At 34.4% G+C, this 23,214-nt stretch overlaps 1 protein-coding gene across 2 annotated transcripts in view; it reads left to right on the forward strand.

Annotated features, from left to right (window-relative positions):
* PCSK5 (proprotein convertase subtilisin/kexin type 5) overlaps positions 1-23,214 on the forward strand; it is a 611,928-nt gene that overhangs the window by 123,041 nt on the left and 465,673 nt on the right. For both annotated transcript variants that reach the window (XM_031939641.1, XM_031939639.1), the window contains exon 3: positions 792-905. In XM_031939641.1, the coding sequence (XP_031795501.1) occupies positions 792-905 (114 nt within the window). The remainder of the gene's footprint in view (positions 1-791; positions 906-23,214) is intronic.

The following is a 23,214-nucleotide window of genomic DNA, read 5'->3' on the forward strand; positions in this document are numbered from 1 at the left end:
ACAGCAAGATTATATGATGATCAATTCTAATGGATGTGGCTCTCTTCAACAGTGAGATAATTCAGATCAGTTCCAATAATCTTGTGATGAAGAGAGCCATCTATACCCAGTGAGAGGACTGTGGGTACTGAGTGTGGTTCACAACATAGCATTTTCACTCTTTTTATTGTAGTTTGCATTTTATTTTCTTTCTCTTTTTAAAAAATTTTTTTGATCTGACTTTTTCTTGTGCAGCAAGATAATTGCATAAATATATACGCTTATATTGCATTTAACATATATATTTTACCATGTTTAACATATATTGGATTACATGCCATCTAGAGGAGAGAGTGGGGGAAGAGGGAGAAAAATGGAACATAAGATTTTTCAAGGGTCAGTGTTGAAAAATCCTTCTTGCATATATTTTGAAAATAAAAAATAAGCTTAAGGTTTACAAAATACTTACTTCACTCTAACCTTATTGTGTGTGTTATTATTTTCCTTGTATTATTTTCCTCATTTAAGAGATAAGGATCTAAAGCTCAAATCTCTATTCAACAAGTCATTGAGGGTCATACAAATAGTGTCAAGGCAAGGTTTGAATTCAGCTGTCTCCAGATGTTCTCACTATACCACCCAGAAATGACTAGATTGCCCAACAATCCCTAATCCAAGCTCCATGTAAATTGCTTTGAAAGAGCCTGAGCCCCGGGTTGTGTTTCATCAGCAATAAATGACCCCAACAAGCCTTATTTTTCTTGCTCTTTTTTATGGAATGTCAATATTTATCATGTCCTTCTCTCTGGCAGGTGGAGTGGATACAACAACAAGTGGTTAAAAAAAGGATAAAGAGGGACTTTGAACTCAGTGGTGCCCAGTCTACTTACTTCAATGATCCCAAATGGCCAAGCATGTGGTATATGGTAAGTACACACAATAAGAACAAAAACTATTGATTCTAATTCATATAGCTTAGGTCCTTTTGATTGATGGACTTCTGTTGAGACTGGATATAATAATCAAATAATGAAATGGAGCATTATTTTCTGCTTCAAAGCCAATAATTAGGAATTAGTTAATATGCTAAAAGAGAATAGAACACTCTTAATTACAGGGTTTTTTTTGTTTGTTTGTTTGTTTGTTTTACTTCATTGAATTTTTCTATATATAACATTAAACTCATAGAAATGGGAGGTTTAACGATTGGGATTTTCTTGAGAGAGATGCCTTAGCATTCCAACTTGAGAGTGAAAAATTGGAAAACAAACCAAGAAAGAGAAACCCCTGGATTTATTCATATGTCATTATTGAAATTTTTAAAGCAAGATCTGCGATTTCACTGGCATAAAACTAACTCGGTTAAGAATTACTAAGAGCACAGATGAGCACCTCTTCTGCATTTGTAGTCTTACAAACTATAATTATTTGAGACATGAGAAGTTGTGATTTGCTCAAAGTTGGACAATTAGTATATTTCAGAGGCTAGATTTGAATCTGGATCTTTCTTACTATTTCATGCTGCCTTTTAATACATTTGGTTGTTTTGTTTTGTTTTGTTTTGTTTTGTTTTGTGAATAGGGCTTGTTTCCTGGCACATAGTAGATGGTGAATAATATTCATTACTTAATTGATTTGGATCAAGCACTGTTAATTACCCATGTCTGGTACATTTCTGGCCAATTCAACAATTTTGTTAAATCAAGGAAATGTAGAAAGAAGGAAAAAACTGGGAACCGGATCCACAGAATTCCTAGGTCACCAGTGACCACCAGGTGTTGTTGTTTGAACTTTGTTCTAGAATAGGACCATGATATCAAGAAGTGATGTTGACATGGAAATGAATTGGATTTAAGTGAGGGAGGTCTCTGCAGGGTCCCCTGCCTTACTTTCCCCTCCAGAGCCATCTATGTCCAGTGACAAGATATGAACCAGGATGACTGAATGTGGTCCTGGATGCAGTGGGATGCAAGGCCTTTTTAGGCGAAGATTTTTTTTTTTAAACAGTTCTCCATTTGACTGTCAGGTACAATTTCTGGAAAAGATTATTTCAGAGGTTTTTCATTCTTCTGAGACTAATCTGACCATTCCATAGTTGCCTATAAGAGAAAAGCAGAACTTTTATAGAATGAGGTTATCCCTCTCAATGTAGGGAGGTTATTACTGGGGAGGAGACAAGTCAGGTTTTTGCTGATTGAAAAAAAAATAAAATATAATTTAAAAAATAAAATTTAAAGTTAAAACCTAGATGTCATTTGTTAAATGTTCACATAAACCTAACCTGGGTAATTTAAGTTTGATTTTTGTGACAGTTATCTGGTTTCACTGACAGCTTTTCCATTTGATTGGTTGACCCCTTTAACATTTGAAGTTGTTTTCAGTTTATAGGGTCACTGCTCTTGCTTGGAATGAAAATAAGTTCTTATTATATGATATTTTTGAGTGCTGCAGGAAGTTAAGATGGTGTGTGACAGGAGAATTACACTAGGGATGGGCCAAAATTTTGAAAAATCAGTAAAAACTCACAATATACATAGCTTTAACATAATTAGGCAATCTATATAGCCATTTTCTTTTTTTCCTTTTGGAAAGCTATACTTGCCTCTAAGGAAAAAAAAAATATTAATAAGGGGACTTATGGGTCCAAAATTGAGGTTGACCATTGAAACACTCATTTTTGAAAGTTAGTTTAACAAATAACATATTAAAAAATTACCAAAAATCCATTTGATTTTAAAATTTGGTCCAGACTTTTGATTTACTTGTTATAGGAAGTATTTCAAAGAGGAAACCCTTTATTTAAGTATAGGGAAGTTACCATCTCTGAGTGGTTACCATCTCTGAGGCTGCCTTGGCACTGAAATTTAAATAATAATGATAAATGTTATAACAATTTCAAGTTTGCAAAACATTTTACATATATTATCTCACAACAACTCTCTGAGGTAGGTGCTATTATTATTTCCATTTTACAAATGAAAATACTGAGGTTCAGAAATTTAAGAGACTCAATAGTCACATAGCCCATATTTGTCAAAGATGGTTTTTAAATTCAGTTCTTCCTGATTCATGCTTTCCAATAAGAATTTCCTTCTTACTCTGATAGAATGTAAACTCCTTCACATCAGGGACTATTTCATCTCTGTCTTTTTATCTTCAGGAGAACATAATAAATTTATATTAAATATTTATTGATTGGCTACCTATCATTAGACTGAAAGATTATTATTTGATGGAAATTTTTAGGAGTGGGAATTTTATATATAAAATAGATTTTAAAAATTTCCAAAGTCATGTTTTACATTTATCAAGGAATCTAGTAAGACCTCAGTAGTTCCTATCCCACTTAATTCTACTACCTTCCATCCATTTGTTTTCTTCAATTTATCCTGCCTCTAGCATGTGTATAGTAGACATATGTATATAGATAGATAGATAGATAGATAGATATACATATCAATCTGAGTTTTTCTTTATTAGTAGGTAGATAGCATGTTTCATCTTGAGACTTCTAGAATCAAAGCTGGTCCTTACATTGATAAGAGTTCCTAAGTTTTATTGATCAGAATTCTTTTAATTGATTTTTTTTTTTTTTTTGGTGAGGCAATTGAGGTTAAGTGACTCACTAGAGTCACACAACTAATATTAAGTGTTTGAGGTTATATTTGAACCCAGCTCCTCCTGACCTCAGGACCTGCATTCGATCCATTGCTAAATCTAAATGTTCCACTTTAATTGATCTTTAATGCAAACACTTTTGGAATTTAGCACTTGATCTTCTGATAGAAATCTCTTTGTATAAAATTTTGTAAATATTTTTAAATGGGAACTTTATAATACCATGAAAGTACTTTTGTCTTTTAGTCACTAAATAATAATAATAATAATAATATCAACAATTATATCTTAATCATTAATATGATTAACTATACTAATATATAGTAATTATTATTTAGTAAACTACTTTGGCATGGAACTGTTTGTTCTCCTCAGAATTAGTAATGATTTTCATAAAAACTGATAATGAATAATGTTACATGTGCAAACCCAAGACTATTTTAAAAAGCAAAACTGGTCAAATTCTAGTGGTTATTGACTAGAGTGAGAAACCTGAATTCAAGTCTCTAATCTGACTCTAATTGGCCAGTAAGGGGTTCTAAACCAAGCCCCATTTGATCATTGTTTGGGTCCTGATTGACTCAAATTGAATGTAAGAAGCAGTCATTTCTGTTTTGGTCAGAAATCCTGAGGGTCTTCCCCTTTCAGATTCATTTATTTATTTAGATTTTTGGGGACTGGGCTAAAGAGGAGATTGTTTGCCTTAATTGTTACATAGTTTTAATTACTGAATGAGTGCTACATCAGTCAAACTGAGATCTATTGAAGACCTTAGCTTAAAAAAGTCAAGGTCTTTTTGCATCCAGGACTATCTCTAGTCATCCTGATCTATATCTTGCTACTGAACCCAGATGTCTCTGGAGGAGAAAATGAGACAGGTGACCTTGCCCAGCCCTCCCTCACTTAAATCCAACTCACCTGCATGCCATGGCATCATCTCTCTGATATCATAGTCCTCTTAGATTGTCCTTTTTCGAAGGACAAACAACAACCTGATACATAGAGGTTTCAAGGTCTTGATCAAATAATTTAATCTCTTACTGTCCTGAGCTGACAGCTTTCAAACTTTTTGGTTTTAAAAAGTTTAGTCTGTCTTTATTGTTGTTTATTCATTTCAGCAATCTAACTCTTTGGACCCCATTTGGAGTTTTTTTGGTAAAGATACTGGAGAGACTTGCCATTTCCTTCTCCAGCTCATTTTACAATTGAGGAAACTGAGTTAAGTTACTTGTCTTGAGGCACATAGCTAGTTAAATGTCTAAGTCTGGATGTGAACTCAGGGAAATGTCTTCCTTCCTCTAGGTTCAACACTCTATCCACTGCACCACATAGCTGCCTGTAGACTCTTTACACTCTCAAAATTATTAAGTACCCTCCACAAAAGGCTTTTATTTATCTATTTGTATTTATATATAATATAATAAATAAAATATAAATACATTATACTCATATCTATTAAAATTTTAAAAACTGTTTTTAGAAATTAAAACATCTTAGTACCTAGTTTTCACCTCATGGATGTCCTAAAAGGTTCTTGAAACCTCTAGGAGTTTCTAGACTGTGGCCCTTGGCAGTTCTCTAAGACCAAAAATTGCAGACTACGTGCACATCTGCCTTGTTAGAGGGAGTCTTTTCTATGGGAGTTATTTCCTATACTAAGTCAAACACAAATGGCATCTTTAATAAAATTGAAATTTTTTCTTATAATAAAGAGGTGCTGACTTCATCTGAGGATAATAATACTAATAATACTAATAATAGCCTTTATAGTGCTTTAAAGTTTATAAAGTACTTTACAAAAAGTTCTTTTTTTAATCCTCATAATTATTATTATCTCTACTTTATAGATGAGGAAACTAGGCAGATAGAGAGTTAATAATAATATTAGTATTTGCATAGCATTTTAAAGTTTGGGAAGCTCTTTAATAATATTGTCTCATTTTATCATCTCTAGGAGCTGGGGGCTATAATTATTCCCATTTTATAGATGAAAAAACTAAGGCAGAGAGACAGTAATTTATTTGTCCAAAGTCACAGAGCTAGTGATTATCTGAGTCTGTATTTGAACTTAAGTTTTCCAAATTCTAAGCTGATACTCTACTGCCTTAATGCCCTCACTTTGCTATTTGTACAATTATCCATTATTAAAAGATGATGGCTTAAACTATGTAGTAATTAAAACTAAGCTGCAGAAAAGGGGAACTTTCTTTCTTTTCTCTCTCTCCCTCTCCTTCTCTTTCTCCCTCTTCCTTTCTTTGTCTCTCTCTATCTCCCCGCCCCCCCCCCTTTCTCTTTTTGTTAAAGTCCATGACACGGTTTCATGAAGGCATGTTGGTTGGTTCTTTTGCAAAAAAAAAAAAATTTTTTTTGATTTGTAGATCAGCAGAGTGAGAATTAGCCCAGTTCTGCTGTGTGTGGGGGGGACATAGCTGCCAAAAACGATTGACTAGCTAGGACAGTAATTGTGAAAAATGATTTTAAGCCACATGGTACTTTCTCAGCCAACTGGATGGGATTCAGCACTCCAAGAGTGTGGAACACGGCTGTTTCTGTGGTTGGCGCACTCAAACCTTTCTGATGATTTATATTCTCATTTAACTCTAATAAAAACTGGTGGAGTTTATGGCATTATTGGCCTGGCAGCTTTGAAATCATCGTTTTTAAATATCCTATTTAGTTTTTTAAATTGAAAATGCAACATGGTAGAAATATGTAACCATGTGGCACAGCGGGAGGGAACCAGGAGGCCTCAGTGAAAAAGAGCAGAGACAAAAGACAGGCTAGCAAATGATGTTGTGGAATGATCTTTGGATGAGGAAGCAGGAGACATGAGCTTTTTATCCAAGCTTTGTCACTAACTAGCTATGTGACCTTGAAGAAGTCATCTTTCATCTCATCCTTATTTATATCAGCTATAAAATGAAGAAATTAGACTAGACAATCTCTATAGTCCCTTAATTCTCTAAAATGTCCAATTCCCCTTAGCAGAAAGAGCAATGAGGTGACCAAAGCCAACAATGAAGTTATCTGATTAAACTCAATACTAGTACTAGTTTTGCCCTAACTTAGATTAAACTATTAAATTAAATCTCAGTGGTTATATTAAACAAATGAATAAACAAACAACCCCCCACAAAATCTTCTCAGTGTAGTGAAGTGAAAAGATTACAGGATTTGAAGTCAGAAGACTTGAGTTTGGGTCCTTACTCTACTACTTATTACCCTTGTGATCTTGAGCAAAATATTTTATCATTCTGGACCCCATTTTGCTCAATTGAAAAAATGAAAGGGTTGAATTACATAACTTTTCTAAACTCCTTCCTAGCTCTACAGTCTGGTAGAGAGCAGTTAGATTGGTGCAGTGAATAAAGCACTGGATTTGCTTGTAGGCAGACTCATCTTTCTGAGTTCAAATCTAGCCCTAGATACTTACCATTCACTTAACCCTGTTTGTTTGAGTTTCCTAATCTGTTAAATGGGCTGGAGAAGGAAATGACAAGTCACTCCAATATTCTTGCCAAGAAAATCCCAATCAGGATCACAAAGTGTTTGACAAAAGGAAAATAACTCAAAAACAACAATTCTGTTAATATTCCCCCAAAAGCATACCCCAAACAAAAACTTTGCTATGTTTTCTTTTTTTCTTCTCTGCTTCAAGTTTTCTATAGTCCAGGTATTTCCTTTCAATGAAACTAGAATCTAGAATTCAAAATATCATGAGGTGAATATGGAGTTGCTCTAGGACACTGATGTGGTAAATTGTTTCTTCCAAGATGAGCTTGCTTCCTCCCATGGTGACCATCATCTTTGTACCTATCACATATCCAGTTGGAGATTATTAGACTATATGATGTAAAAATGCCAATCTAAACCTAATATAGATTCAGAGGAAGAAAACTGAAACTCTAGAAGTTTGACAAAAAAATCTGATACTCAGAGACATTTTCATAGACATTCAGCTAACAAATGTAGAATTCATGATTCTATCCTGATTCCAAGCTCAAGTTTCTTTCTATCACAATATACCAAAGCTCAAGTTGATAAAATTATAATAAAATTATAGGTATTATGTATGTGTTCACATAATATAGTTTCTAGTCTGTTACTTCAAAGCTTCCCAAAGGTTGACTTTTTGGCATGATTTTTCTTGAGATTCTGGTTTTTTTTTTTTTCCTTAATGAACTTTATTATTTTGTTTATTTCTCAAGTTCTTTGATACCCTTTAAAAAGTTTTAAAGTGCTAAGTTCATCACATCAACACTTCATTTCCCTATACTGAGAATCTTAATGAAGTACTAGGATTAGCAATTATTAATTTATTACATCAATGGAACTAGTAAGTATTCCTTTGTAACCAGGGACTAAAGAGCAATATATTGTTTCTGCTAACAGCAATAAAAATCAATTTCAGACCATTTTAGTAAGATTAATAAACTCTATAAGATTAGAAATATGCTACCATGGCATTACTTTTTTTTTCTCTTTTGGATATATTCATTGCAGATCAGAACTCATCAAAAATAGGATTTGCAAGGAATGAGGAATCAATGTTCAAACCCTCCCTGTTTTGGAACTTTTCAAAAAATCAAGAGTTTTCTCTCTTTTGACTTTCAGGCCATTTTTTGAAAAGTGTTTAACAATTATCAAGTTCAAAAGAAATATGTGGAAAACATGTCAAGATGAGCTCTGCTTACTGATTCAAGAGGTTCTTTTTTTTTCCTTTTGATAAGAAAGGCATCAGATTTTTCATTAGTTTCCTCTATTTTGGCTGAAATCCACAACAATAAAATAAAAACAATTTTGGCCTCTTTCCTTCATCCTCCACCATCAAGAATAACATTTGGAAAAGAACCCAGCACATAGTAGGTGCTGAATAAATATATGCTTGCTGACTGATTGATTGCCTTTTGTAGTGAAATAATGAAATTTCCTTCCCTGGAGTTGATTTTATTACTCCCTCCTCCACAATCTGATTTCACTAAATAAGAGCAACATGGCATGGTGGAATGAACGTATCATTGGGAAATAAAGATCTAGGTTTGAATACCCAAAATTCTCTGCCATTTATTAACTTCATAATAGTGAACAAATCATCTAACTTGTGACTTCTAAAGTGAGACTTCTAGTTAGACCAAAAGCAATGTGACCTAGTGGAAAGAATTTGGAGACAGGGAATCTGGATTTGAATTTCAGCCTTGCCACTCACCATTTATGTAATCTTAGGCAAGTATCTTAGCATTTCTAGGTCCTGGTTTCCACAGCTATAAATGAAGGGGTTGGACTAGATGCTCTCAGATCTTTTTCAGTTCTAAATCTATGAAACTGTGAGTCCCACAACTTGAGTTGAATTCTACTTCTATCACATCTATAACATCTCTGATCTTCAGTTTCTATTTTTGTAAATTGAAGAAGTTGATCTAGATGCCTTCTGAGGTACCTGGCAGTAGATAATTTTAAAATATTTCTTTCCCTAAAAATAATGATAATAATTAGCATTTACATAATGTTTTGAACTTGGTAAAACACTAAATATTATCTCATTTTATCCTTGCAACAATTACGGGAGGTAGGAGCTATTATTATCCTCCTTTTACAAATGAGCAAACTAAGGCAAAAAGACATCAAGTCTTTTTACTTTACTTGTAGAAGAAAACACTGTTTTGTACTGAGGTCTTCTGGAAGCCAAATTCAGCCTTTTGTACCACCCAGCTAAGCAGTTGTCTTTATTTGCAGGTGCTTGGGTGAAAATAAACCCAAGCATAGTCTTGATCAACTACCTTAAGTAGGAGGTAAGAGGTGAAGAAGAAAGCAGAAAGTAGACCCTAGAAAAATTGCCTAATAGATAAGTTTAGATGAAAGACCTTGAATCAACAAATCTGAGACTTTACAATCACAGAGGAGATTAGGTCAGTTCAAAGTTCACTAGTATCAGCTCTGTAACGTAAATGAGTTATTCATTAAGGAAAATCTTTGCCCAAGGATATGTTATTACTCTCACAAAAAACAACTTGGTTTCTAGTAAAAGATGACTCAATGCCCAAATTGGAGCTGTGCCTATTAGAGCAATCCAATGACAACTGAGGGACTCCACAAATTTATTTACCTAAAATGAGTTCACTAACTGCAATGTCTTTACAACCATCTCCACTTTGTAGGAATGTGTGTTGCAATGGAAATTTGTAATCAAAGAACCTGGGCTTTAATCCCAGCCTAACCACTTATTAGTTACGTGATTTAGAATAATTTGGTTCACCTCTCTGAGTTTCAGCTTCCTCATCTGTGAAAGGAGGCGTTGGATTAGGTGACCTCTGAGGTCTTGTCCTGCTCCAAATTTATGATCTTATAATGGAAGTAATTTGGGATGACTCTTCTAAATAGAACGTAATTAATTGTCTGTCCTTCCTGGAAGGACTTTGACAGGGTCATAGATAACAATGAGATAATTGTCCCATGGGTGATAGGTTAAATGACCCTCATTATTTACCTTTCTACTGCTGGCATCACCAATGACAAATATGGTATCAAAAAAAAAAAATCCTAGGGATTAAAGAGATTTTAATTTTTGCATTTGTATCTCCAGCCACTACTAAATTGTCTGGCTTATACTTCATTTGATAAATGTTTGTGCTTTGAGTTGAGATGGATTGAATTGAGAGAGTCTGGAAGAGGTTGGATCAGAGAATACAAGTATGCTAACCTACAATTCCTCAATAAAGATTTCTTTGTTGTGCTTGGCTTGTGGACAAAAAATTATACCCCATTATTAATGTTTGTAGGTGTGAGAGCCTTCGATTATCCGAATAATACTTCAATAGATATGGCTCCCAGGGTTGATCAGAAAAGAAATTTCATTATTCTTTAGAAAATATGCATTCAGCAATCAGCATAGGCCATAAGCCAAGTCCACTACTCAGTTATGTGCGTTGAGGTGGGATTTGGAATTTTTTCTTTTTATTTTGGTTGAACTTGTGTGTTTTTTTTTTTAAGTGACTCAAAATCATCTCAATTTCACTTTTCTCACTTGATGGAGTCTACAATACCTATGGGAATGAGATTCAGGAAGGACATAGAAAGTTAAAATATAAGCTTCTTGAAGGCAAGAATTGTTTGTGCTTTTGCATATCCCCTGCCTGTCACAACACCATGTATATTGTAGGAGTTTCAAAGTTTGTTAAGTGATTGATCATAATTAAATCTTGATATGTAGAAAAGGTCCCTGAATTCTTAGCATTCTTAGCATCTAGGAGTTAGAAGATCCCAGAAAAGAGAGGAAAGAAATTCTATGATTGTCATTGTAGATAAGGACTTAATAGCTTTAAAAGAATGCAAGCAGGCGTTCACTTTGCTTTATCCTAAAAACAACATCATAATCACCTTCAGGAGTCCCAAAGAGATTTATTCTTGGCTAAGAAATTAAAAATAATAGATTTCAGAATCTATGATAAGAAAGAATCCTTTGAAGCATTGCCCTCCCCCCACAGTCCTCCCAAAATTGGGAAATCTTAAAAATATCCATTCATTATTTGGTGAAAGGGACAAGTGAGAAGATAGGCTAAAAAAAAAAATTCTGTTTATTTCATAGCAGTTTACTACTCTATTTCCCACCATCCCCCAACCAAGGAGAGATTAGTGATCCAGAGGAGCAAGGAAAGTTAATGAAATTCATTGCAGACAAATGAAAAGGATTGCACAAAGTGATCAAATAATTTACACTAGTCTTTCACTTTAATGAGCTGTGAATTAGTTCTGCCCTAAGGGGAGGGGTGGGAAGATCTAGTAATCAGCTCAGATTACTCAATAGAAGCATTAGCCTGAAGTGTAACTGTTGGGGAAAAAACAAGATGTTTGCTCCTATGAGGAAAAATGGAAAGTGGTAAACTCATTTATTTATTCATTCATTTCTTCAATAGATATCTGTTTACATTACCTATGTGTTCTTATAACAGACCAAGGATTCTTAACCATTTTTAACTTGACAATTCACAAAACAACAAATCAAGCCTTGCTTTATAGCGTTTGCTGATTTCTATTAATATACAAGTTGACACAAAATTTAATAATTGGCTCTTGCTAGCCAGTTTGAGCTGGCTCCAGAATATTCATGAATCTAGCTTCTAAACATACATACATGCATGTGTTTGTGTGTATAAATTATTCCTTATTCATTGATTCACTCAAATATAAAAAAATATTCCGAGCTGCATGGGTGGTTGGAGTAAGGGAAGGTGAGGCATATGGAGAGAAAGGGGTAAAGGTAACTAAGTTTTCAGGTCAGTGTGACTGGGAAAATAGTGCTACCATTAAAGGAAAATGATTAATTAAGAGAAGCAGAATTTTGGGGAAAATTTTGTTTTTAGGCATGCTGATAGAATTATCAGATACATTATTCAGAGATATATTAATTCATTTTAAAGTCCAACTTCTGGTTAATTATCTCCTCTCACTTCTCTCTCAGACTAAATTTTAAAATAACAAAGCAAGGGGGGGAAATTGCGAGAGAGAGAGAGAGAGAGAGAGAGAGATTTCCACTAGAGTATGTATGAAGAAGAAACTTTTTAACGTGGGGGGGGGGGGGGGGGGGGGAAGAGACATATTCAATGAATGTTGCCACCCTTCCAACAGAATATTGAGCTACTGGCCCAAATCTACATCCAAATATACAGCAATAGAGAAGACTTTTGAATAAATGAATAAAAAAGTGAGAATTTAATATCCCTTCTAACTCTGAGTACAAAAAAAGGCCAAGAGGAACCTTGCCTAGTCTCACACACTTTTTCTGAATATACCTCTTGCTTCAAAGTGACCTGCCTTTGGCTATTTAGTTACTTTGGACTCAAGAAATAAACAAGGTAACCCAAATGGTAAGCAGATATTTCAGACTCAATTCTGAAAATTTTGATACATTTCATTTGGGTAGAAGAAAGAAAAAGAATGTGCCTAGAAGACAAACCTGAAGAAAGAAAATTTATTTGAGAATAAATTAGTTTATAAAAGTGAAACCAGTATCTTTCATTCTCTAATGAAATGTGGGAAAACACCACAGTTTTTTTTTTTTTTTTTAAATTTAATCCGTATTAACCAAAAATGAAATAATCGATCACCTTATCCTAAATAATTTGTTTGTTTGTTTGTTTATAAAGGAGAGATCCATGCAGGATTAAATAAGAAAACTCCATAGCAGCAGGACTTTAGATTAGCACTCTTTTTCTAGTCTTAAAGAATTGTCCTAGGCAAGAATGGGAATGGGGAGTTGAAGGGAGAAATGACTGAAACATTAGATAACATTCCCACAACGAGTATGGGTTAGGTCCTTGCTTTTCATTGTGCTTCTTAGAAGTAGTGAATGAATAAGGCTAATGACACAGCAGGTAAAAAGTATGATTCGTGAGTTAATATCAATCCATCATTTAAAAAAGGATACACACTTTTTTTAGTTGTGATTTTTCTATTAACCATCTTTAAGTAGTTGATTGGAATTCTGGAACTAATCCTTTGAATTGTAATAATAAGAACAGATAGCATTACATAGTACTTTAACATTTGCATAGCACTTTGAAACTCTTCTCTCATTTGTTCCTTACAACAGCCCTGAGAGGTAGATACTGTTATTATTATTACTAACATTTTACAGATGAGGAAACTGAGGCAGACAGAGATTAAGTGATTTGCCCAGGATTACACAGTATCTAAAGTATCTAAAGCTGAATTTGAACCTGAGTCTTCCTGATTCTGACCTCTTGGTAGGGGACCATATATTCATATACTATGAATTACTTGGGGCTACTGACTGTCTGACTAGGTGACTCAGAAATTAAAACAGCCAATCCTAGAATCAGGAAGACTCATCTTTCTGAGATCAAATCCAGCCTCGGCCATTTACTAGCTATATGAATCTGGGCAAGTCACTTCACCCTGATGGCCTTAGTTTCCTCATCTGTAAAATGAGCTAGAGAAGGAAATGGCAGACTATTACAGTATCTCTGCCAAAAAAAAAAAAAAAATCAAATGGGGTCATGGGAAATCAGACACGATTGAATGACTTTGGCAGCCTGAGCAGTATTATATTAATCACAAAGAGGTGAGCTCTTAAAGAATATAAAGTATGATTTTCTTTGTGTCTTTGATCTCTATTCTCTCCTTCCTGTCTTTAGTCACAGAACAAGAATCTATTCATTTTATATACACCCTTGATTCCTTTCCTTCTCTCATCTTCCAGAATCTTTTTCCTCCCAACTATTCATTTTCTCTCTCTTGTATCTTCAAACTCTTCTTTTTCTTGAACTTCTTCTACCCATTAGCCCACAAAGATGCTTAGGACTCATCAGTCCCAAAAATAAGTCTACCTTTGACTCCACTAATCCCATCCACTGACTTTTCCATTTTTCTTTTCTGTTTGATTTTTAAATTTCTTGAAAAGACTGCTTATATTTCATGCCTATATTTCTGTACTATCCGCTGTATCCCCAACCTTTTGCCACCTGGCTTCTACCTCTGCTGCTTTATGGAAACTTCTCTCTTAAAGGTCATCAATGACCTTCTCATCAACAAATCCAGTTGTCTTTTTTTTTTTTTTTTTTTTTTTTTTTTTTTTAGTTCTTACCCTTTTTGAACTCTGTAATATGTGATAGTGCCAATCACTCCCTCTCTTGACTTCTGAGGCACCACATTCTCTTGATGGCTCTCTTATTCTCTCCCTTTTGTGCCTATTAACTCTTTTCCTGACCTCTTAAGAAAAAAAAAAAAAAACACCACCAACCCTCATTAGTAGTTCCCTATTGCTTGAATAAAATTCAAAATTCTTTTCCTGACAGACAAAAAATATTGTAATGTTCCATATTCTCATTTTAGTTCATATTATTCCCTTCCACATGTTTTATATTCTGACTCAAACTGGGCTTCTTTGTTGCCCAAATATCAAACTATGCACTAGGCATTGTCCTGAGTGTAAAGGACACAGAAATAGGCAAAAGATAGTTCCTACTTTTAAGGAATTTACAATCTTCCTTGCTTGCCTTTATATTCATTGTCCCTTTGAACCTGAATATTCTCCTTCCTTCTCAAAACCCTATTTACCCTTTAAGGCATAATTCAAATGTCACTTCATTCAGGAATTTCTCTTTTGATTCTCCATGTTGGTAATGGCCTTCCTTTCCCCATATTTCATATAATGCTTTGCTTTAAAGTTTTCTAATGCACTTATCATACATGTTTGTCTTTTCCTCCTACTGAACAATAAGAAAAAAAAGAAGGAAATATGCATTTATATAGGGCCTAGGCAGTAAATAGAGTACCAGTCATAGAATCAGGGAGATTTATCTTCCTAATGTCAAATCTGATCTCAGATATGTACTAGCTGTGTGAATTTGAGCAAGTCACTCAACCTTGTTTGCCTCAATTTCCTCATCTGTAAAATGAGTTGGAGAAGGAAATGGCAAACCATTCCAGTAGCTTTGCCAGGAAAACTTCAATGGGATTATTAAACCATGACAGAAACAAGTGAACAAAATAGCAAAAAAAAAAAAAAAAAAGTCAGTATTTTTTTGTTTTGTTTTGTTTTAATAAATACCATCTCAGGGCAGCTAGATGGCACAGTGGATAGAGCACCAGCCCTGAAATCAGAAAGACCTGAGTTCAAATTCAGCCTCAGACATTTTAACACTTCCTAGTTATAAGACTCTGGGCAAATCACTTAATCCTAATTGCCTCACAAAAATAAATAAATAAATGAATTGTTCCTCATTTTAAGGTTAAGGACAGAGGACTTGCCCAGACTCACACAGCTAACAAGTATTTGAGGTCAAATTTGAACTCTTTTCTTTTGAGCTCCAAACTTTTATCTACTACACATCCTAGTTACCTCTAAGCTGACTTTGTTATAATGTGTCTTATTTGAATTACACATTTTCTCTGGCACTTATCACAGTGATAGGAGATTAACCAATATTTATAGAATGAAAGCATCCCCAAAAGAGTTTCAGATATTTGTAGGTCATTATTGTGTCTCCTCTACAGCTTTTTAGATTAATCATATCAAGTTCCCTCAAATGATTGATGTGATAAAGTCAAACTTTATGGCAAATGGTTTGAAAACTAAAAAATCATTGGGAGATCATTTGTGTTTCTCCTGTTCTGTGTCTTTTCTACTCTCAGCTGATAGTAGCTCAGTAGTCATATATGCCCACATTGTTGGTTTATATGTTCTTTTTATCTTTTTTTTTATTTTGTCCAAGAGTAGTGACTTTACCTAATTGAAGGAACATTAGATTTCATCTCCCATTTTTGTTTTCCAAGTCCAAAGATAATATCTGGCTGTCCCCTATAGCTTTACCTCACAACAACCATAGCAAATAGGTGCTATTATTACCCACATGTTATAGTTTAGGAAACTGAGGCAGGCAGAAGTTAACTAAATTGTCCATGATCACACAGCTAGTATGTGTCTGTGGTCACATTTGAACTCAGTCAGGTCTTCCCAAACACAGACCCAATTTTCTGTCCATTGAGCTACACAATTGCCTCATATAAACTGATCTGATGGACATTGGCTTCATTTGAGCGTGCCATCACTCTTTTCTCTCTTTTAATAGTAGTTATTTTCCCTCACAAATATATGTAAAGATAGATTTCTACATTCACCTTTGTAAAATCTTGTGTTCCATATTTTTCTCTCTCTCCCTCTCCTGCCCTCTTCCCCTAAGATAACAAGAAATTTGATATACATTAAACATAAGCAATTCTTCTAAACTTATTTCCATATTTGTCATGCTGCACAAGAAAAATCAGATCAAAAGAAAAAAAAAGAAAGAAAGAACAAGCAAACAAAGAACAATAAGAACATTATTCTTTGCTCCACATTCAGTCTTCCTAGTTCTATCTATGGATTCGTATGGCTGTTTCCATCACAGTCTATTGGAATTGCCTTGAATTACTGATTGTTGAAACGAGCCATGTCCATCATAGTTGATCATCACATAATCTTGTTATTGTGTACAATATTCTCTTGGTTCTGCTCAGTCCACTCAGCATCAGTTCATGTTAGTCTTGCCAGGTTTTTCTGAAATTAGCCTGCTCATCATTTCTTATAGAACAATAATATTCCATTAAATTCATATACCATAACTTATTCAATCATTCCCCAACTGCTGAACATCCACTCAATTTTCAATGTCATGGTGCCATCATTTGTTAAGGAGTAGTTCAATTTGAAACCAAAGAATATTTCCCTTCCAGCAACAAAAAATGCACTTCTTCCAAGATACAAGAAGCATTAATATCCCTTTTCTGAGACTGACTGTTGAACTATGAATGTTTGGGAAGAACTATATTTGCTCTACACTATTTGTCTTGTCCCACCAAAGCCCTATGTACATATAATAATAATAGTAGTAGTAGCTAATATTTATATGACATTATATTCCAGCTACTGTGGTAAGCACTTTACAATTATTATCTCATGTGATTTTCACAACAATCCTAGGAAGTGGGTGCTATTATTATTCTCATTTTATAGATGAGGAAACTGAAGAAGACTTGCTTGAGGTCCCACAGCTATTAAGTGCCAGAGACAGGATTTGAACTCAATTCTTCCTAACTCCAGACATGAAATTCTCACTACTGTTCCACTGAGCTGCTTCCATGTATGACTTAGAAGTAATAAAATACTTTAGTCAAGAATAGCTAAACAAATAGATTATTATACTTTATTCTGGAAATGTCATAGCTCTTCTCATCAGTCTTATTTTTCACTCTGTTTGTTGTGAGACAAAATTAAATGTAAATTGCTGGTTGATGGCAGACAGTGCAGTATGTAAGCCTCCTGTAGGTTGGCATGCAAATTTTTTAGGAAATTAGGTTTCTTTGTTTTTTTTATATATAGCTTTTAGACATTGCTGTAGAATGTTTACTAAAGAAAATGCTTCATTAGATTCTTGAAAGGAGAAGATATTTATATAACTAAGAAAAGCACCTGCAATTATACTTGACTGGTGCAGGATAGAAATGGAATGATTTTTTCAGTTATTTTGCCTTTTATGCTTCAGGGCATAAAAAATATTTCCCAGAATCTGGAGGCAATCTTCTCCAAAGGATATTCTATTGAGTAGTTGATCAAGTGTCTTTTGGGATGCTTCATTTTTATCTAAATCTCTGCTGTTGGACCCAATGGGAGACAGGCTGAGATATATTATTGGGCTACATAGGAATGGCAGCATCTATGTGTCTTTGTCCTGAAAGCAACATCTGTGTATTTCATATGTAGTATCCTCTCTTACAGGGACCAATAAAAGCCAAGATGTCAGGTAGCATTTGACAATTTTTTTTATTCGGCTTAGAAAGGAGGAGATTAAAATTGTCTCTTTAGTAGCTTTCTGGATTGATTTTCTTGCCAGTCAGAGGTGAGATTTTTTTTTCCCTCTTAAAATAGATTTATTTTCCAGGGATACGTGATGTAATAATAATACATGTAGGACCCACTTATTGCTATTGCTGATTTTGTCTCAGGACATGAGAGAATACATTTGTATTGCTTTTGAAATCTATCTAAAATGTGAAAATGTTTTTGTCTTAAATGGCAATAAGCCTGAAACATTAATTTTGCTATAGCTTATTCTTTCATGAGATTGGGTGTATTAACTGGTGTCTGTAACTGCCTCTTTTTAAATGAAGTTCTTCTGCTCCCTAAAGAAAGGGCAGCTCAATACATCTGAGGCAAAATCCAATGGAAAAGGATAAAATTATATCTGTGGCTTCCATCAAAGCTATTGCTTAAGTTTCACCTCCTATATGAGGCATTTCCAGATTCTTTCCAATTAATTCTTTCTCTTGTTTTTCAGTTGTTGTTGAGTTGTTTCAGTTGTGTGTCTGTGTGTGACCCCAATTGGAATTTTATTGGCAAGGACACTGGAGGTTTTTGCCATTTCCTTTTTTAGCTATTTTTACAGAGAGACAGAAAGAGAAAAAGAGAGATAGAGACAGAAACAACTTGCTCAGGGTCACATGACTAGAATGACAGTTGTTATTGTTGTTGAGTTATTTCAGTTGTGTGTCTGTATGTGACCCCAATTGGAGTTTTATTGGCAAGGACACTGGGGTTTTTTGCCATTTCAAGAAACAATTCATTAATTACCTACTATAAATATATGGAATTTTTTTCATCACTTAATTAACATTTAACTAAAAAATATTAGGCACCTAAAATAATCTAGTTTTCTGCTTAGATACTTTGGGATGAGACTATTATAGAATAGTTGTTTGCATCCTGTCCCTGATATACTTATAAATTAGTTGGCACAGACAAATACACATCAATAATTAAATCTTACTTAAAAATTTATCAGTTCCCAGAATTTTTAATCACACCTTCTTTTTCACCTTGGGTGGATAGTTTATTTAAATATAGTCAGAGTTTATATAAATTATCTTTACCAATGTTTTGTGAGGAAAGGGATCAGATTGATTTATAAGATTACTAGAAGAGAATGCTGCCCCTTCTTTTCAGTCTTACCAACAGGGAAACAAAAAAGCACTAGCTTTTTCCTCCTGCCTAATTCCCGCGTATATGCACTCTCACTCAGTTTTACTATGAGTATAAAACTGGCTCTAAAAATGTTTCTCCATGGACTATATCTAGCACAATTCCTGGTATATAATAGGTACCTTTATAAGTACTTGTTAATTGATCAAATTGCCTTTTTTACTGTAAGCATCCTAATATTTTTCTTCTTCCTTCTTGCTCCCCAAAAGCCAAAGAACTGTTAGTATAAATACAGCCTTCCTCATTTAGGTAATACATAAGTTTATTTATTCATTTTTTCTGTCTCTGTTTCCCACTTATTTATGTACCTTCCCCTCTCTTCCATTTTTTCTTGAATATATTTTTTTGCCTTTGTTATCTGACCCACCCCAAATCATAGAGTCTAGAGATGCAAATAGGGTGTAATGACTAGAGTGATGAATTTAAAGAGTACTCACAGCAATTGCGGTCATTGAACAAAGCTCAGAACCCAAATAGGAAAAGTAATTAGTCAATATCAAAAGCTATCGAATGTCAGGCTAGAATGAATTCCTTGACTTTGCCTTGTCCTGGTTTTCCTGCTGTTTCTTCAAGTGGGAACCTCTCCAGTAGCAGTTTCCTGCTAATGTTCCAAGGTCTCTTTCTTCATACCTGAATCACCACTTCCAGAGAATGTCCTCAATTTTTGTGGCACTTCTACCATATGTGAACATTCTTAGCTACTGTTCTGATAAAGCAGACTCCTCCTGTTTGATTCTACCATAAAGTATGTGGGAATGGGGGGGGGGGGGAGGTGAGTGGGAGAGGGAGAGGAAGAATAATGTGAAATAATGCTAGAAAGAACTAAAATGTGGAGATTAAAGAATTGGGATTTTATTCAATGACTGCAAGTTCTCAAACTGAAATTACTGTGTTAAGTTGTGAATTTCAAGATTAACCTGACAAAGGCTCTGAGGAAGAGAAAGGCTGAAGATGGGGAGACAAGTAAATAAATGATTGCAACTGCCATAATAAAGAAGTAATGTAGGTTGGATTAAGGTAGTGGCAATAGAAATGGTATTTATGGAAAATACCAAATCAGTAGCTATCCTTGATACTCTGGAGGCATTTTTGATTTCTCTTTTTCCCTTGCCTCAGATATGCACTTGATCTCTTTGTTCTATCCATTAAACATCCAAGAGAAAAGAAATAAAGAAAGAAAGAGAGAGAGCTCCTTTTCCAAGGAGGCTTGGCAAATACTTGAATTCAAAGAGGCCTTGGACTTAGTGGAGGTGACTTGATATAATAACTTAATGGGAGAGTAGGCACTTGGATGTTATTATTCCTGTTTCAGAGGAACAATCTGAAGTTTATTGAAGAGGGCAGCTAGGTGTCTTAGTATATAGAGCACTGAGCCAGGACTCAGTAAGACTCATCTTTGTGAGTTCAATTCCAGTCATAGACACTTAACTAGCTCTGTGAAACTGGCAGGTTATTTAACTTTGAGTACCTTAGTTTCCTCATCTATCAAGTGAGCTAGAGAAGGAAATGGTAAACCACTCCAGTAACTTTGCCAAAAAACAAACAGAGAAAACCAAAGTGGGGTGATAAAGAGTTAGACATTACTGAAATGGATGAATAATATTGAGTTAATCAACTTGCCCATGGCCACAAATCTAGTAAGTGTCAGAAGCAGGATTTTGGTCCTAGGTCTTCATATTTCCAACAAGATCAGCCTTGCATGTGTAAGTGTCTATGCCTATAAAGACATACATAATACTGGTATATATGCATAATATAGTTAACACTTGCAATTTCATCAGTGTGGAGAACTGCCTTCTGAGAAAACTCCCTTTACTAATATAGTTTAGTTACTGTTAGTTAGTATGTATCACAGCTGAAACTTAAATTCAGATCACCCTCACTTTAACATTGGCTCTCTTCTCCACTACATAACAATATACTTTTTGCACCTCACATTGTTGATATTGATACCACAATGAGATATACTATTAAACAATGAGTTAGACAAATATATATATATATATATACACACATATATATATATATGTGTATATATATATATATATATATATATAGTGAGAATGACTCATAGGAACAGAAATAGAAATCAAGACATCTGGTTTCATCACTGATTTCTCAGAATTAGCTTATAAATATTAAATCATATTGTCTTTATAATCATTCATAAAATATAAATAATAATATCACTATTATAACTAGCATTTATATGGTTTCAAAGTATTTTACATGTGGTATCACATTTTATCCTCACATGAGTCCTGGTAGATAGGTACTCTTTTTATCTCCATTTTATCTATAATGTACTTGATGATAATATCTTATCTACTTTCACAGGTTCGTTATGATATTTGAAACAAAATAGATGTTAATTCCCTTTGTGGTTGTTATTCAGACATGTCCAAATCTTCATGCCCTCATTTGGAGTTTTCTTGATAAAGATACTAGAATAGTTTGCCATTTTCTTCTCTAGTTCATTTTACAGATGAGAAAACTGAGGTAAACAGGTTTGAGTGACTTGCTCAGGGTCACTCAAATAAGTGTCTGAGACCAGATTTAAACTCAGTAAAAGGAGTCTTCTTGACTCCAAGCCCAGCACTCTATCCAGTATGCCAACTAGCTGCCCTATTAATTGCTTACTAGCTTGTAAATTAATTGAAGGGGCTATCTATGTTGCTTTTTCTTCATTGTATTCTTAGCCTAGAACATTATCTTGCCTGTTGTAGGTACTTTATAAATGTTAAATTGAATTCGAGAAATTTTAAGTTGAGAATCTTATTTTTATTAAAGGAAGAGATAGATTAAGAAAAAACCACCCAAGTCCAAAAGGGTATTTGGTGTAATCTATTTCATTCCAATGAAAAGTGTTTGAATTTGTGGCTCTCTCCTCCATCTCTATCTCATTCTCTAATTGAAGATTTCTTGCAATGACTTATTTTTGTAACAGGGCCAAATACTTAAGTGGGGTCTCAATGTTGGACAGATTCAAACATTCACTTCATATTTCTTTCACAATCTAGTGGGGAAAAACAAACCTGTGGCCTCGCATTCATCTTTTTGAGGCCTGCCAGCAAATGTATAAAAGAATGAGGTTGTCAAAAGCACAGGCCTCTTAAAGGGCTTTGTTATCTGCAGACAGAAAAAGGAGCTCTTAGGTTGCCTGGAGTCTCCTGGTACATATTAGAGGGAGAATATTGCAAGAGTAAGTCAACGCCATCTGCATGGAAAGAATTTTCCATCATCTTCTTTCCCTAGTTCTCTTCTCTCTATTTCTACATGAATACTGATCTTGCATTATCAGGATAATTACTCCAAGTCTTCACCTCACTTTCATAGTGACAATTTATCCTTTGGTTTTTAATTAAATATAGTATCTAGAACTACACCATATCATTGGTATATACTTTATTTTAGCATTTCATTGTTAGTCTTAATTAGAGGGCTTGAATTACTACTTGTTTAAAAAAAATAAACTTCTTCCCTTAGGAAAAGAAATCTTTGCTCCCTCTCTCCCCAACAGTGACTTCTGCCAACTGATGTAAAATTTATTTTCTTCCTCTCTGAAGATATCTAGATTAATAGTACCACTTGTGAAACAAACCAAATTCACAAGTCAATTCAATACAACAAACATTTATTAGTCACTTATTATATGCAAGGTAATTAGTACTTTTTAACCTACAAATGGTTGATCAATGCTTTGCATATAGTGATTAATAAATGTTCTTTTTTCTTCCTTCCTTCCTTCCTTCCTTCTTTCCTTCCTTCCTTCCTTCCTTCCTTCCTTCCTTCCTTCCTTCCTTCCTTCCTTCCTTCCTTCCTTTCTCCTTCCTTCCTCCTTCTTTCCTTTTTTCCTTCCTTCCTCCTTCCTTCCTTCCTTCCTTCCTTCCTTCCTTCCTTCCTTCCTTTCTTCCTTCCTTCCTTCCTTCCTTCCTTCCTTCCTTCCTTCCTTCCTTCCTTCCTTCCTTCCTTCCTTCTTCTCTCCTAAAGCAACACCTTTCACTTTCTTTCTTTCTTTTTTATTTAATAGCCTTTTATTTACAGGTTATATGTATGGGTAATTTTACAGCATTAACAATTGCCAA

This window comes from Sarcophilus harrisii, chromosome 1, assembly GCF_902635505.1.
Source record: "Sarcophilus harrisii chromosome 1, mSarHar1.11, whole genome shotgun sequence".
Lineage (NCBI taxonomy): Eukaryota > Metazoa > Chordata > Mammalia > Dasyuromorphia > Dasyuridae > Sarcophilus > Sarcophilus harrisii.